This window comes from Leptodactylus fuscus, chromosome 1, assembly GCF_031893055.1.
Source record: "Leptodactylus fuscus isolate aLepFus1 chromosome 1, aLepFus1.hap2, whole genome shotgun sequence".
NCBI lineage: Eukaryota > Metazoa > Chordata > Amphibia > Anura > Leptodactylidae > Leptodactylus > Leptodactylus fuscus.
The window spans coordinates 366,997,860-367,014,189 of record NC_134265.1 but is presented as its reverse complement, the minus strand read 5'-3'; the positions used below and the strand labels follow the sequence as shown (position 1 = coordinate 367,014,189).

Genomic DNA, 16,330 nt, shown 5'->3' with positions numbered 1-16,330 from the left:
GAGCATTTTAGGATCCTGATGGGTATTCAATATAGGAAGAACTGGCGTTTGAATAGAAGAACCTGCAGCGGCTGATGCTGGATCAGGCAAAGCCTCCAGACGCTGCGAGACTTGGTGAATTAACCCAGCCATGCCCTGCACCTGCCTTGACAGTTCGTCCAGGCGGTCAGTTACAGAGTGTTCGGCATCCACACTAAACCGCCGGGCGGTCTGCCTAGGGTAAGGGCCAGCCATTATGTAAGGATTGGAGTCAGGGTCAGGCAGTGCAAAGTGACACAGCTGGAAAGCAACACTGTGCAACTAATGACAAAAGGGGTCGTAGGCCCTGCAGCTATAGCTATGCTGTAATATCTGAGATGAGACAGACCAATGCACTTCCTAATTGAAGTGCGCCTACCACGGCTCCTAACCTTCTATCCGGCGGCTAGGATAAGGGGAGAGGAGGCCCTGAAAGTGCTAGGGACTGGAGTCACGGGGTCACACCTAAACAGAAAGCACAGTGTAACTGCACTGCAAAATAAAAGACTAAACAGCATGGAACCAGGGAGGACCAGAAGTCCCAGCAAGAAACAGAAGAGAAGGCGAGGTCAGACGAGCAAGAGGTCAAGCCAGGAGATATAATAAAGGTACCAAATCAAAAGACAAGGGATAGTCAAAAATACAAGCCGGGCATACAAACCAAGGAACAGACCGAATACAAACAGACAGGGAATCAGACTGAGCAGGGGGACCAGGAAACACAAAGTGAATGGCTGGCAAGGATCCATGCCTGGGTGGGGTTTAAATAGCAGCAGAGAACACACCTGATGGCTAACGGCATGGAGACTGAAGGCAAGGAAAAGATTAACCCTTAATGACCTAAGCACACCCAATAGAACTCCTAACACGTCTCCCAGGGAGGCGCCGCGCAGCAAGGAGACCGCGGCGACTCCGTATCCTGACACATTGAATCACTTCTCATGTCTCCAGAACAAACCCATGACCTTACCGGCCTCGCACTGAGCTCACGTATTCCTGGACCTGACAAATAATAATAAAGACTTATTCTATTCCAAGAAATAACAATGTCACAGAGACGATTCATTATAAACTATCAGGAACAAAGAGGAAACTGGACAAACCGGACATTGACAGTGGTTTTGTTATGTTTTATTCTCAGGTTTTGGTTGAAAAAAAAAAAACATTTCTGATGGTGTTAAATACAGATTTTACCTAAGTGTTACAATATATAAAAATTACATTAAGACACTCGAAGAAAAAAACCAAACACTAGAGATAACATTCCTGCAATTGTAGCCTCAGCAGTGTCAGGGGTTAATGTGAGTGATGGCAATCTTTGTACAGGGCGGTGGAATATGTCTGTGGTATATTCTGTATAACACAAGGACGACTGGGACCGGTTATTTCTTCTACAAGTCTCTATAGTAAGGACGGTTCAGAGCACAATCCTCGGAGAGCAGATCCAGAATGATGTGCGGTGAGAGCAGAGAATGTAACATCTATCCCATCATACTGTATAAAAGGAGGGGAGATGAGAGCAGTCACCATATAGCATGTCCTGATCCTGGGGGCCGTGCTGTCTGTGTCACTGCTTCTATCCATCAAGTCTTACTGATGACAGGAGATACGTCATCTCATCATCATCATCATCATCATCATCATCATCATCATCATCATCCTACTCTTATAAGGAGATGTGCAGTTTCCTTACTACGTTCCTTCTTCTTTGGTTTCCTGTAACACAATTAGTCTGTGATCTCAGGATAAAAGAAGTTCATGAGCATCTACAGAAATGTTCCCAGGATGGAGATCTCATTATTGGGGGGTTATTGACGCTGTATAAATCTGCATATTATCATCAACCTCCACTCTTCAATTACACATGTTTTCGGTGTTATGAGTAAGTCCTTAATTAGAAGGCTAGCGCAGAGACCCGGACAGGCAGTGACGTTACATATAGCAGAGCCCTAGGAGCCCTGACAGTGCCATACACTATGTATTATAGATATATAGTCCTAGGAGCCCTGACAGTGTCATACACTATGTATTATAGATATATATAGTCCTAGAAGTCCTGACAGTGTCATACACTATGTATTATAGATATATAGTCCTAGGAGCCCTGGCAGTGTCATACACTATGTATTATAGATATATAGTCCTAGGAGTCCTGACAGTGTCATACACTATGTATTATAGATATATAGTCCTAGGAGTTCTGACAGTGTCATACACTATGTATCATAGATATATATATATATATATATATATATATAGTCCTAGGAGTCCTGACAGTGTCATACACTATGTATTATAGATATATATAGTCCTAGGAGCCCTGACAGTGTCATACACTATGTATTATAGATATATAGTCCTAGGAGTGTCATACACTATGTATTATAGATATATATATATATATATATATATATAGTCCTAGGAGCCCTGACAGTGTCATACACTATGTATTATAGATATATAGTCCTAGGAGCCCTGACAGTGTCATACACTATGTATTATAGATATATATAGTCCTGGGAGCCCTGCCAGTGTCATACACTATGTATTATAGATATATATATAGTCCTGGGAGCCCTGCCAGTGTCATACAGTCACAGAATAAGCTTTCTAGGGCCCCCGGTAGAGTTTATTTTGAGGGCCCACTATACAGCTATAAGTACAAATATTATTTTCCTCCCATTCACTTTCCAATTCATTAAGCAGCACCCGCACACTATTTTCCAGTATAAGCCTTGTACCCAGTCCATACCTTGTACTGTTTCTCTCCTGTGGCCCTCACAGTAACCTCCTGGCCCATAGTTACCTCAGACTTGAGCCCCTTTACCTCTGTTATGAATATTATTGGCAATATGGCCCCCACACAGTGACAATAAGGAAACAGGAGCCAGAAGGAGGATAATGAGCGGCCGCCTCTAGTCAGGGGAAGGCTATTAGCAAATCAGTAAGGGGGCAAATACTGTTACCCTCAATGTATGAGAAGAAGGGAGGAAAAACTCAACAGGTCTCTCTCATATTACTGAGGTTATGAAGTGAGTAAATGGAGTCCAGATCTCTGGTCAGTTCCTCATCTTCATATATTTTTGTCTATTTACAGGTTGAATTTTGAGGGATTTGTGTATTCTCTGATTTTTCTCTTTGCCATTGATAATATTAACCAGAATCCTGTCATTTTACCCAATATTACACTGGGATATGATATTTATGACACATGTATGGATGAGCGTCTGGCAGTATACCGTGTATTACATCTTCTATCTGGCCGGGGTAATGTAATACCTAATTACTCCTGTAGGGGGCATGGCCAGCTGGCCGGTATCATTGGAGACCACCACTCATCTACCACTATTCCTGCAGCACAAATCCTTGGACTATATGGATATCCTCAGGTATTGGACACTCTAGACATTGTCTATTAGTGTAATATGAGTGAGATGGGATATATGTGAGTGTATACCTGACCTATAGAAAGCCACAAATCTACAACAATCACAAAGTGTCTTAGATAATGGAGAGATATTACTAGATGTATAGTGAATACTAGAGATGAGAGAACTGATTCGTATTGAGCCGGATTCAACACAAATTTTCCAAAAGTTTTTTTATTGAAAACAAATCCTTTGTGTTTCATTTTCTGCAAACTAAAGTGGCCGCAGTGACATTCATTGCAGATCACATCTGTGCTGTGACGTTGGCCGGCTTCTGGCATCACCTGACAGACTCTCAGCCAATAGTGTAAGGTAGATGGCGGCTTTACAGTCACATACACAATATCAGATGCTGCAGGCAGCGAGGAGAAGAGCCATTGTGTCATATTGTAGCGGCCAGTCTCATCTATCAGTCTAGACGCTACAGCGATGCCTCGGGTCTGTGCCGGTCACTAAAGCGAGGCCTCTGCTCTGTGCCGGTCACTACAGCGATGCCTCAGGTCTGTGCCAGTCATTACATTGGCTCCAATTCATTATAGAATAAAATATAAAGTTCTCCCCCTCCCCCACAAGGCTCTCCACAATGCCGCACCTCCGTTCATTTCCTCCCTCATCTCTGTCTACCACCCAACCCGTGCCCTCCGTTCACTCAATGACCTAACACTTATATCCTCTATTATCAGAACCTCCCCCGCTCGTATACAAGACTTCTCCCGAGCTGCACCACTTCTCTGGAATGCTCTTCCCCAGACAATCAGATTAACTCCCAATTTCTGCAACTTCAAACACAAACTAAAGAAGCATCTTATCAGACAGGCCGATCACAATGTCTAACGTAAACTCTTAACCCTCCTCTGTCCCCGTTCCCACATTTCCCCACATGATATGACGCCATCTCATGATAACTTTATAGGTCCAAGCTCCATCCACATGTTACAGGACACGACTAGTGACGGCTCATAAAGTCTTATGTTTGTGTAATGACAGTCACCTCTATTACAGAAGTGTCTGACCTCTGTATAAGCAATATCGCCCCTGCTACCTCCAATGCCGCCCCTGCTACCTCTTGTGTCACCCCCTTTAACTCATAGATTGTAAGCTCTTGCGAGCAGGGCCCTCAGTCCCATTGTGTGAAATGACTTTCTTTGTAATGTATCTTTCTGTCTGTATTTATACCCTACAAATTGTACAGCGCTGCAGAATATGTTGGCGCTATAGAAATAACATTTATTATTATTATTATTATTATTATTATTATTATTATTATTAGGGGAAGCCTTGTTATCATCACTGCATGATCCAGAGCAATAGCTGCAGTTTGTACTGGATTATGTCTCTGCACCACATTGTTCTTGCCTGACATTTCTCATTTTAACAAAGGGTTAAAGAATAAAAGACACCCCCCAGTTTATTACACAGAAACCCCCCATATGTGATGGTGAACACCTGTACGGGCACATAACAGGCCTGGAGCATAAAAGAGCTTTATTTGGCTTTTGGAGGGCACATTTACTGGAATAGTTTTCAGGTAGCGGGGGCGGAGCCTGACTGCGCGCAGTGATGGACGCTTATTAATAGAGCTCCTCCACACTTAGCCCAAAAGAAGCCGTTATTGCTGTCTTATGTAAGCTGCCATGGTCAGAGCTAGTAGAGAGTGGACGGGAGACTCACCGGGCACACCAAGAGGTGCTCATCAGCAAGGAGACATGCAGAGATTTCTGTTTGAAAACAATTTTTATTGAAAAGTACAGAGGATAAAATAGCAAACACAATTCACAATCAAATATACAAAGCACAATGTACAACATTTTTGTTTTTTTATAACACAATACGCAAACAGACCATGTATAACACAAATAAGATGTCAATTTGGCTCTAATGAAATGGTGAGTTCTACAGATGAGCGAACAGTAAAATATTCGATGTTCGTTATTTGTTCCAAATAGCCCCTCAATATTCGACTATTCGAACGGATATCGAACCCCATTATAGTCTATGGGAGAAAATGCTTCGTTTCAGGGGATCCCACTATTCGACTCAGGAGGGGTCACCAAGTCCACTATGACACCTCAGCAAATGATGCCAACACCTCTAAAATGCAACTGGGACAGCAGGGGGCGCATGTCTGGGGGCATCTAACACATCAAAGTCCCTCTATTACCCCAGTATCACAGCCTAACAACTACACACTTTCCACATTCAAAAAAACCTCTATCAAAGAGGGAAAATACTTGGAAACCTTCTTTACTCCCCAATTGGATGGACACAAACCCCAATTTTAAGCTAAAGAAACATTATCAAGCACCCCTTTAAATCATGTTGTCCATGACAACCACAGATGGAATAGACAATGGGAAATCCTTCACTCCCCACCCTGACCTGTCATTGTAGATGTGTGTGATGTGGTAAGACCTTCCAAAATTCACTTTTATGGCCCTTATTGTGAGCCTGGCTGAATGTAGTTAAGGCTGGGACCGGGTCGCAAACTGTGGTGGCCTGCTTTGTCTCCCCCGCCCAATATTCCTGGCAGGAGTGCTGAGACACCACCCTCCTCCTCCTCCTCCACCATTGAATCGACCCCAGCTACTGGCGTGGGGAGATGTCAGCAGGCCGCACTGAAGCTCATCAGCTTGGAGGACAGACAGCACACTGCCTCTGAGGTCGGGGATGCCATCCTGGCTGAGATGGCAATGTGTTTTTCCCTCCTACACCTGGGGCCTGGCATGCTTGTCTTGTGTGGGGCCAGTCTCCAACACGTTACATGCCTGACCCATGTCTAACTTAGTGGTGCAATGTTTTTTGAAAACATACCCCAATGTACACAAGCTACTGGTGAAAGTGCGGCGACTTTCGCAAGTGTACAGGAGCCGCTGCTAGCCTCTGAAGCCTCCAGCAATGCCTCCATCTGCCAGAACACCGGCTGATATGCGATGTCCCCACACGCTGGAACTCGACGTACCACATGTTGAGTAGAGTGTGTGAGCAGCAGAGACCCTTCTGCTCCTGCAGATTCTGCACCGTGTGTTTCCATGGGTGGCAGACTTATGTGAAATCCTATCCCATCCTTTCCACTGCACATGAAACATTAGCATGCGCTTATCACAACTCTGGATATGGCAGCTGCGTTAAGCAGAGCGCAGGGTACAACGCAGACCAGGCCCAAGCTGTAGTTATGTGCGGTTTGCAGTAAGGGGACAGTGAGCAATTGGAAGAGGAGTTGGTGGACGACGAGGCCACTGACCCGACATGAACAGGGGTAATGTCTAGGGGCAAAAGCAGTGTAGGTGTGGAGGGAAGCTAAATCAACAAAAAAGGTGGCTAGAAGCAGAGGCCTATCTCCTCTCCCAGCCCAAAATTCATGGCAGGAGTTAACTGAAAATGCTGTAACACTGGCATGAGGAGATGTCAGCAGAACGTGCTGAAGCTCATCAACTAGGGGGACAGACAGCACACTGCCTCCGAGGTCAGGGATGCCATCCTGGCTGAGATGGCAATGTGTTTTTCCCTCCTACACCTGGGGCCAGGCATGTTTGTCTTGTGTGATAATGGCCGGAACCTGGTAGCAGATCTGGAGCTTGCCAGACTCAAACAAGGTCCACACATGGCCCACATTTTCAACTTGTTGGTGCAAAGGTTCTTTGAAACCTACACCATTGTGCCTGATATACTGGTCAAAGTGGGGCCATTTTCGTAAGTGAGAAGTAGCCTCTGCTAGGCAGAAAACATTCAGAGCACACTCCTGTCATCTTTGCACCGTTGGCTGGCGGAGGAAGACGAGGGGGATGGAATGGCATTTGATGTCACTGTCCCACACGAGGCTTGAGGGTGCACTTCAGTGCATCCCATTGCTTCACCAGAGATGGTGTGAAGGGGAGTGGAAAATGGAGAGTGACCCTTAGAAATTGGATTGAGCTGATATAGCTTGACTGAATTTTTGGGTCTTCCACTGAGCTTTAGGTGGTAGACCCTTAAAAATTGGATTGAGCTGATATAGCCTGACTGAATTGCTGTGTATCACACTTAGCTTTAGGGGGGAGACCCTTAAAAATTGGAATGAGCTGATATAGCCTGACTGAATTTCTCGGTCTCCCACCTAAGTTTTGGGGTTACACACCCTGGATATCTGGATTGACCGGACATAGCCTGACCTAATTGCTCTGTATCCTTGTTTTGGGGTTACAAAGTCTGAAAAGCTGCTTTGCATGTATATAGCAAGAAGTAACTGCAGTGGATTGATGCAATTTTTCAAGAAACAACAAAATTCAACGTTTCTTTTCAGCTATATGGACTTGTAAATGCAGTGGATTGCTGCTATTTTTCTGGCTCCCCCAAAATTCAAGCACGCCCCCTTGCTTTTCCAGCAGCCGGTCAGCCACTACCTGCAGTCGTGTTCATACCCAAGAGTCTGCCCCTCCTTCCTCCCAACATGCCCAATCTTCCCAACAGAGTCATCCCACCCTTGCCCCCTCTCAACCTTTCACCCTCACAAGTTTCTTTCCTAAAGTATAAGGAAACTTTAATGAAGGACAATCCGAACATCTGGTGTGACCATCCATTGGCAACTGCAGCACTGAAGTTACTATCTCTGGAAGTGGTACACCTTTTTTCTCTGCGTTTAGCCATGCTCGCTGCTATGCTAGCTGACTACACTTGGTTGGTCGATGGTTCTCTTAATGCATATCGCCAAGGGACATCTTATGTGTTTCTCAGCACTGAGGCCACCTCCTCTGAGCTCCCAAAGGAACTTCAGCAGATTTGTGTATTACAGCAAGAGAAGAGAAAAAGCCTTGAAAATATATCAAGTGAATGGTGCGGGTTTCCTCAAAAGGGCAGAGAAGTAATGGCTGCAGTTGTACTACATTTATAGAGCAGTTTTCATTGTTCTAGTACCAGTGTCCGGTGCTTGTACTGCTTGAGTTATTGGTTGAAATAATGTCACAGGAATAAATGAAAAATACAAGGGGTAGACCCTTAAAATTGGATTGAATTGATATAGCCTGACTGACTTTCGGTGTCTCCCACCTAGGTTTTGGGGTTACACACCCTGGATATCTGGATTGAGCGGACATAGTCTGACTGAATTTCTGTCTCTCCCACCTAGGTTTTGGGGTTATACACTGTGAACAACTGTATTGAGCGGACATAACCTGACTGAATTTTGGTGTCTCCCACCTAGGTTTTGGGGTTGCATACCCTGGATATCTGGATTGACCGGACATAGTCTGACCTAATTTCTCTGTATCCTTGTTTTGGGGTTACACAGCCTGAAAAGCTGCTTTGCATGTATATAGCAAGAAGTAACTGCAGTGGATTGATGCAATTTTTCAAGAAACAACAAAATTCAAGGTTTTTTTTCAGCTATATGGACTTGTAAATGCTGTGGATTGATGTTATGTTTCAGGCCCCCCCAAATTCAAGTTTTTTTCCTCAGCTATATGGACTTGTAAATGCTGTGGATTGATGTTATGTTTCAGGCCCCCCCAAATTCAAGGCTTTTTCCAGCTATATGAACTTGTAATTGCTGTGGATTCTGGCTATTCTGTGTGCGCACAGCCAACAATGAAACCTGTTTCTCTGCTATATATGAAGTTGTAACTGTTCTGTATCCGTTTTCCACCGTCCGGGGAAAGCTGGACTGATGTCACTACAGTGTGTTAGGAGCACAAGACCCCTGAGTTATGTTGTCTGTACTTAGATATCAGGCCTGGAGAAGTCACCCCCATCATCAGGCCTGGAGAAGTCACACACACACACACACACACACACACAGCTGATAGTGTATTAAGTGAGTTCTAATTTTAATGAAAGGAAAAGGTAGCTTAAATACAATACAGACAAGAGCAGGTTGGACTATAACATAACATGATTGGTTGTAGAGTTGTAACATAAACCTAGCATGTGACTATTGGCTAAAGCCTGATGTAATCTCCATCTCATTATTACATGGCAAGAGAGATAATGATCACATGCTGGTCAGACCACTCCAGCCTTGGAGCTAACGATCAATAGGCTATAGAACCTGTTTCTACACACCCAGTACATCTTCAATGGTGAGGCTTTAAAGACAAACAGAGTGATAAGGATTCATAGCCCATTCACTCATCTTGGACTCTCTTCTTTGATCTTTTGTATTCTGCAACACAAACCCAGCCTAACTGGCTCCTTGTGTAACAGATTGCTCATCTCTGAGAGACAGAGAGAGATCGAGAGAGATAGAGCCAGATAGAGCAGTCTCGGCCACCACCCGTGTTCATACATAATTTTTCAAGAGATATTATTGGCCCCCCACAGTGTATAGCTCTGAGAAGAGCTGCTGGTTTTCTTCATTACTTCTTCCCTGCCTATCTGAATCTAATCACTATCTAGCCCTCAGCAGATATGTTTCTCTCCCTATGTCTGACCGCAAAAATGGCGAATAGGGCGGCGGCCGTTCTTATGAATGGGAGGTCACATGTTTTCGGCAGCCAATGCGTTTTTTCAATTTTTTTTCACTGCCTCCGTTGTCGTAGTTCCTGTCCCACCTCCCCTGCCCAGTTATTCGTGCAAAAAACGTGCCAGGGAAGGTGGGAGGGGACACAAATTTTTACTGCGTATGCGGCCTGGTATTCGATTGTGAACGAATACATTGAACGCCATGATATTCGATCAAATACCTATTCGATCGAACGGCGTTCACTCATCTCTACTCCTAATTTATTTACTGTAGATGTAAGCTGGTGTTAGAGAACACGGTAGAACTTAGAAGGGACAGAATTATATTTGGAGGGAAGATTTGCTGTTTTTCAGTGTGCCATGTGATATTGTCAGAAACCTTGAGGTACCAAAACAGGAAAAAAAAAAAATTAAGGAAAAAAAGGATTCTTCCCTTCTTTTCAGATTGGGGAACTTCACCAGAGAATTGTTGCCCTGGAATAATACAGGGGCCCTCACTCCAAAAGTGCCAGGTCCTTCCCCTTCTTGCCCTCCAAAAATTAGGATCTTGCTGACCAACACAATGAAGGAATGTTCCTGTCCTGTCTGCACATCGGAATAGCACATAAGGGCTCGTTCACAAGGAGTAAACGTGCCGCGCAATGTGGCGCATTTACGGCGCGTGTACGCCGCATTTTTTTTTACGGTGCGCGATTACGTCGCGTTAACGCTGCGTAAACGCGGCGTAATCGCGCACCGTAAAAAACGCGGCGTACACGCGCCGTAAACGCGCCACATTGCGCGACACGTTTACTCCGTGTGAATGCACCCTAAGAGTTCTACATCGCCATCCGTACAATGTGCATAGCCAGGATTTTCTACCATATCTTCATTTTTTTTCATGGCACTGTCTGACAGATCAACCTCTCCCATGTCCATATTGTAGGCCAGGGTGCAGTCTGTCTTGTATCAATACCACTTACAGGGATAGGGGTGCTGATGTTACCACACGTTGTGGTCAGTATAACAACATATCTCTTGTCTTTACACTTGACAAGTAATATGTTCTCACTACATAGTGCCCAGATTTCACCCCTTCTGAGCGGTTGCCCAAGCAGGGACCGAGGGAGGCCGTTCAGTGTTTTGTGCACAGTGCCGCATGCTACAGTAGCTCTGGCAGAGGGTTATAGAGTGCAATGCCGGTGCAGAAGATATCCACATAGAGGTGGTGACTCTGGGAACTGCCTGGTCTAAGGTCACACTGTGTGAATATTCCATAGGATTAGTAAATCTGCCCCAATGCTTTCTGTTCTCTTGTGTCTTGTACAGATCAGCTATGGAGCCACCGACCCCTCATTATCTGATAGACTCCTCTATCCACATGTTTTCCAGTCAGTCCAAAATAGCCACATCCACTATATGGTGGTCACCGAACTGTTGGAGCACTTTGGCTGGACCTGGGTTGGGATTTTAGTATCAGATGATGAAAATGGAGAGAAAGAACTTCAGATACTGAGAAAGTCCATGAGAGAGCACGGGATCTGTGTGGCCTATACCATAAAATATACAGATTATGCACATAAGACTATAGAATATAATGATCAGATATTACAGGTATTAGACAATCCACAAGTCCGGGTCATTATACTGTGTGGTCCCTTCACCCATACATTAACTAATATGATACGAGACCCTGCACTTGTAGTTCTGGATAAGACTTTCATCCTTCCACCATCCTTTGCCTTTAGTTCTCTCATTTCTGACAATTGGTATCCAGAATTTAATAGAAGTCTAGTCGTGGACTTTTCATCACAATCTTTTCAAGGAATGGAAGATTTTTTGAAAAGCTACAGGAAATTGCCCAATATATTGAAGGAAGAGATCTACTGGGAGGAATTGGATAAATTGGCAAAGGCTGAGGAGAAAAATTTCTTTGTTTGTATTAATTTGATAAGTGAAGAAGATAATTCTAGTTATCAGTATATTATGCCAAGTCTAAGATATTACCTCACATCGGGAGTCTCTCCAAGACTGTACGAGTCCATAGAAGTCCTGGCAAAAGCTCTCCATGAAATGTTCTTATATATAAAAGACAAATCTCCAGAAAATCCAATAACCGGACTTACACAATACACACAGAAGTTACAGCGCCACCTACAGAGGATGAAGAGTCCACTGGATCCAATGGGACCTTCCTATTACTTTAATGAGCGGGGGGAAGCCATACATGGATATAAGATAATATACAGGATATATATAGAAGAGGGCACATATAAGGACATACGTGAGGACATAGTAGGAAATGTTACCCCATGGGCTGTCAGTGGTCAGAAGCTTTATATAAATACCTCGTCTATAACCTGGAGACACACACAGGAGGTGAGAAGCCTTCCATTATACATGTGACTATGTAACGCTTCTGTCTGCCCTTATACATCATTATATAGGTTACATATAGGATTCCTCTACATCAGCTCTTCTCTTACTTTGCATTTACATTATTGGACATTACTTACATTTTTCAGTTTCTTTTTTGTGAATTACATTCTAATAAAGTCATTACGGTAAAAAAACAAACAAAAAAACTGGTTACACTAAAACAGATAGAAGAACTATAAGTATATAAATCCCCAAAACATCATCTATAGTTCTGTATATACAAAAGAGGAACAATAATCTGCAGTGGAGATGAGCGATTCAACATGACACCAACCAAATTCAGTCCAAAATTCCCAATTTTTGGAATAAATAATTTTTGGAATTCATTTTGTGTAGAGATGAGCGAACAGTGTCCTATCGAACACATGTTCGATCGGATATCACACTGTTCGCCATGTTCGAATCGAATCGAACACCGCGTGGTAAAGTGCGCCATTACTCGATTCCCCTCCCACCTTCCCTGGTGCTTTTTCTGCTCCAATAACAGCGCAGGGTAGGTGGGACAGGAACTACGACACCGGTGACGTTGAAAAAAATAGGAAAAACCCATTGGCTGCCGAAAACATGTGACCTCTGATTTAAAAGAACAGCGCCGCCCAGCTTCGCGTCATTCTGAGCTTGCAATTCACCGGAGACGGAAGTTTCCGTCCAGTTAGCTATGGCTTAGATTCTGGGTAGGCAGGGACAGGCTAGGATAGGAAGGAGAAGACAACCAACAGCTCTTGTAAGAGCTAAATTCCAGGGAGAAGCTTGTCAGTGTAACGTGGCACTGACAGGCTCAATCGCCGCAACTCAGCTTTCCCAGGATCCTGAATGGAATACACTGACAGTGTATTCCCGTATACCCTATATACCCCCGATCCACGTTCCGACGGTGTGCCCCCCCACCTCCACCCCAGAAACTAACTTGAATACACTGGAAGTCCCCTAACAATAGAATTGGGGCTATATACACCCTCAATCCTTGCTACTGGTATATAGTGCCATTTTCTGACTGGGAATTCAAAGAATATATTGGGGTTACATACACCCTAATTTCCTCCATTTTTCACTCCCCTTCACACCATCTGTGGTGAAGCAATGGGATGCACTGAAGTGCACCCTCTAGCCTTGTGTGGGACAGGGACATCAGATGCCACTCCATTCCCCTCGTCTTCCTCCGCCAGCCAACGGTGCGAAGATGAGAGCTGAGAGCTCTGAGAGCTCTGAATGTTTTCTGCCTAGCAGAGGCTAGTTCTCACTTACGAAAATGTCCCCACTTTGACCTGTATATCAGTCACAATGGTGTAGGTTTCAAAGAAACATGGCACCAACAAGTTGAAAATGTGGGCCATGTGTGGACCGTGTTTGAGTCTGGCAAGCTCCAGATCTGCTACCAGGTTCCAGCCATTATCACAGGCCCAAAAATGCCAGGCCCCAGGTGTAGCAGGGAAAAAAACATTGCCATCTCAGCCAGGATGGCATCCCTGACCTCGGAGGCAGTGTGCTGTCTGTCCCCCAAGCTGATGAGCTTCAGTACATCCTGCTGACATCTCCCCACGCCAGTGTTACAGCATTTGCCGCTAGTAGCTGGGGTGGAGGTTGCAGCGTAGTAGGCTTTCAGTTAACTCCTGCCATGAATTTTGGGCTGGGAGAGGAGATAGACCACCCCAGTTTGCACCCGGGGACCAGACTCCACCACATTCACCCTTCCTGTCATTAAAGATACGCAGCATCCCTGACCACAGGCGCTTGTCCATGTGTCGGTGGTCAAGTGGACCTTGCAACAAAGCGCAGAGCTCTGGGCCTGACTGATGTTATGGTGCAAGGTGCAAGGCAGGGACAGCACACCAAGAGAAGTAGTAACGGCTATGCCCAGCATAGGGAGGTGCCCCAGCTGCCATCTGCTGACGAAAGGCCTGGGTATCCAGAAGCCTAAACACCAACATCTAAAGGGCCAGCAGTTTATCGATGAGGCCATTAAAGGCTTGGGGGAATCAGATGTGTTTCTCAGAACGCAGAACACCTCTTCTGAGATCACAAAGGAAGTTGGCAAGAGATGTGCAGTGCAGAAAAAAAGATGAGAAAATAAGTGTAGGCTGTAGAGCACAGAGGGATCGGAGAGGACAAAGCTGGTGTCGGCCAGGTATTCCCACAACATGCGCCTATACTTGTCCCTCCTGGTGACACTAGGCCCCTGAGTGGCAGTAATTTGTCCAGGGGGGCCATTAACGTGTTCCAGACCTAGGAATAAGTCTTCCAACAGGGTAGAGTTTTGCATGCTTTTGCTTCTATCCACTGTTTTTGCTGCTTAGCTTCACTGCTTTTGCCCCTAAAACTCACCCCAGTTTATGCCTCAGCTTCTACCCTGTTTTTTTGTTGAATTAGCTTCCTTCCACATCTACACTGCTTTCGCCCCTAAACATCACCCCAGTTTATGCATCTGCTTCTACCCTATTTTTTTTGTTGAATTAGCTTCCCTCCACATCTACACTGCTTTCTCCCCTAAACATCACCCCAGTTTATGCCTTTACTTCTACCCAGGTTTTTTGTTGATTTAGCTTCCCTCCACATCTACACTGCTTTAGCCCCTAGACATCACCCCTGTCCATGTGGGGTGGGTGGCCTCATCATCCACCAACTCCTCTTCCAATTGCGCACTGTCCCCTTACTGCAAACCACACATGACCACAGCTTTCCCTGATGGCAACTGTGTCTCATCATCCTCACTGAGGTCCAGAAACGTCAGTGGCGGGTCCACAACCACAACATTGGAAGGAAATGGTGGATGCTGCAGTATTTCTAACACCTGTTCCTGGTGCTCGGGCCTGGTCTGTGTTGTACCCTGCACCCTGCTGAACGCAGCTGCCATATCCGGAGTTGTGATGAGCGCATGCTAATGTTTTGTGTCCACTGCTATGGATGGGATAGGATTTCACATAAGTCTGCCACCCATGGCCACTCATGGTTGAGCAACTGAGGGAGCTGACTTTGACAAATCCTAGGGTTTTGCAGTTGGAACTCCATCAAAGGTCTGTGCTGCTCAGACACTCTGCTCAAGAGATGATATGTTTAGTTCCAGCAGTGTGGAGACGTCGCACAACAGCCATTGTTTGGGGCAGATACCGGCATTGTAGGAGTGCATAGAGGCTAGCGGCAGCAACTATAGACTTTCAAAACTATCCGCACAAGCGCAGCACTTTCACCAGTAGCTCAGGAACATTGGGGTACTTTTTTAAAAAGATTAGCAGCAATGAGTTAAAAACGTGGCCCAGGCATGGAACATGTTGCAGGCTGCCAAGCTACAGAGCCGATCCCAGGTTACGGCTTTTATTATCACACATGACAACATGCCTGGGCCCAGGTGCAGTGGCAAAAACCACATTGCCGTCTCATCGAGGATGTCATGACTCACTTTGTAGGCAGTGTGCTGTCTGTCCCCCAAGCTGATGAGCTTCAGCACGGCCTGCTGACGTCTCCCCACAGCAGTGTTGCAGCGTTTCCAGCTCGTAGCTGGGGTCCACTTAACGGCGGAGGAGGAGGAGGAGGAGGGTGGTGTTTCAGCCCTCCTCCCAGGAATGTTGTGTGGGGAGACAAGTCAGTCCACCATGGTAGTTTGCCCAGGGGGTGCCATTAACGTGTCCTATACCTAGGGAAAATTCTTGAAACAGGGGAGAGTTTTGCATCTTTGCCCTTGCTGCCTCTGGACATCCCTTTGCCTCTAGCTACCTTTTTTCCCTGCTTAGCTTGCCTCCACATCCACACTGCTTTTGCCCCTAGACATCATCCCTATCCATGCCTCTGCCTCTAGCCATAACTCTGCCACCTCTGGAAATTCATGGTGCAGAAACTTTGGGAGCTGACTTTGAGGAACCCTTGGGTTTTGTAGACGGAACTCCATCAAAGGTCTGTGCAGCTCACATACTCTGGTCAAGATATGGTATGTAGGGTTTCAGCGTGTGTGGACATCAGGCAGATGTAGGCCTTGTTGGAGTGTTTTGAGGCTAGCAGCTGCTCCTGTACACTTGCAAAAGTGGGCGCACAAGCGCCGCATT

The 16,330-nt window shown here is 45.4% G+C and overlaps 1 protein-coding gene across 1 annotated transcript in view; it reads left to right on the top strand.

The window, feature by feature from the left end:
• Positions 1-16,330, top strand: part of LOC142188656 (vomeronasal type-2 receptor 26-like) — a 51,346-nt gene that overhangs the window by 11,606 nt on the left and 23,410 nt on the right. Inside the window, exon 3 of the mRNA XM_075261932.1 lies at positions 11,187-12,236. Within this exon, the coding sequence (XP_075118033.1) occupies positions 11,187-12,236 (1,050 nt within the window). The remainder of the gene's footprint in view (positions 1-11,186; positions 12,237-16,330) is intronic.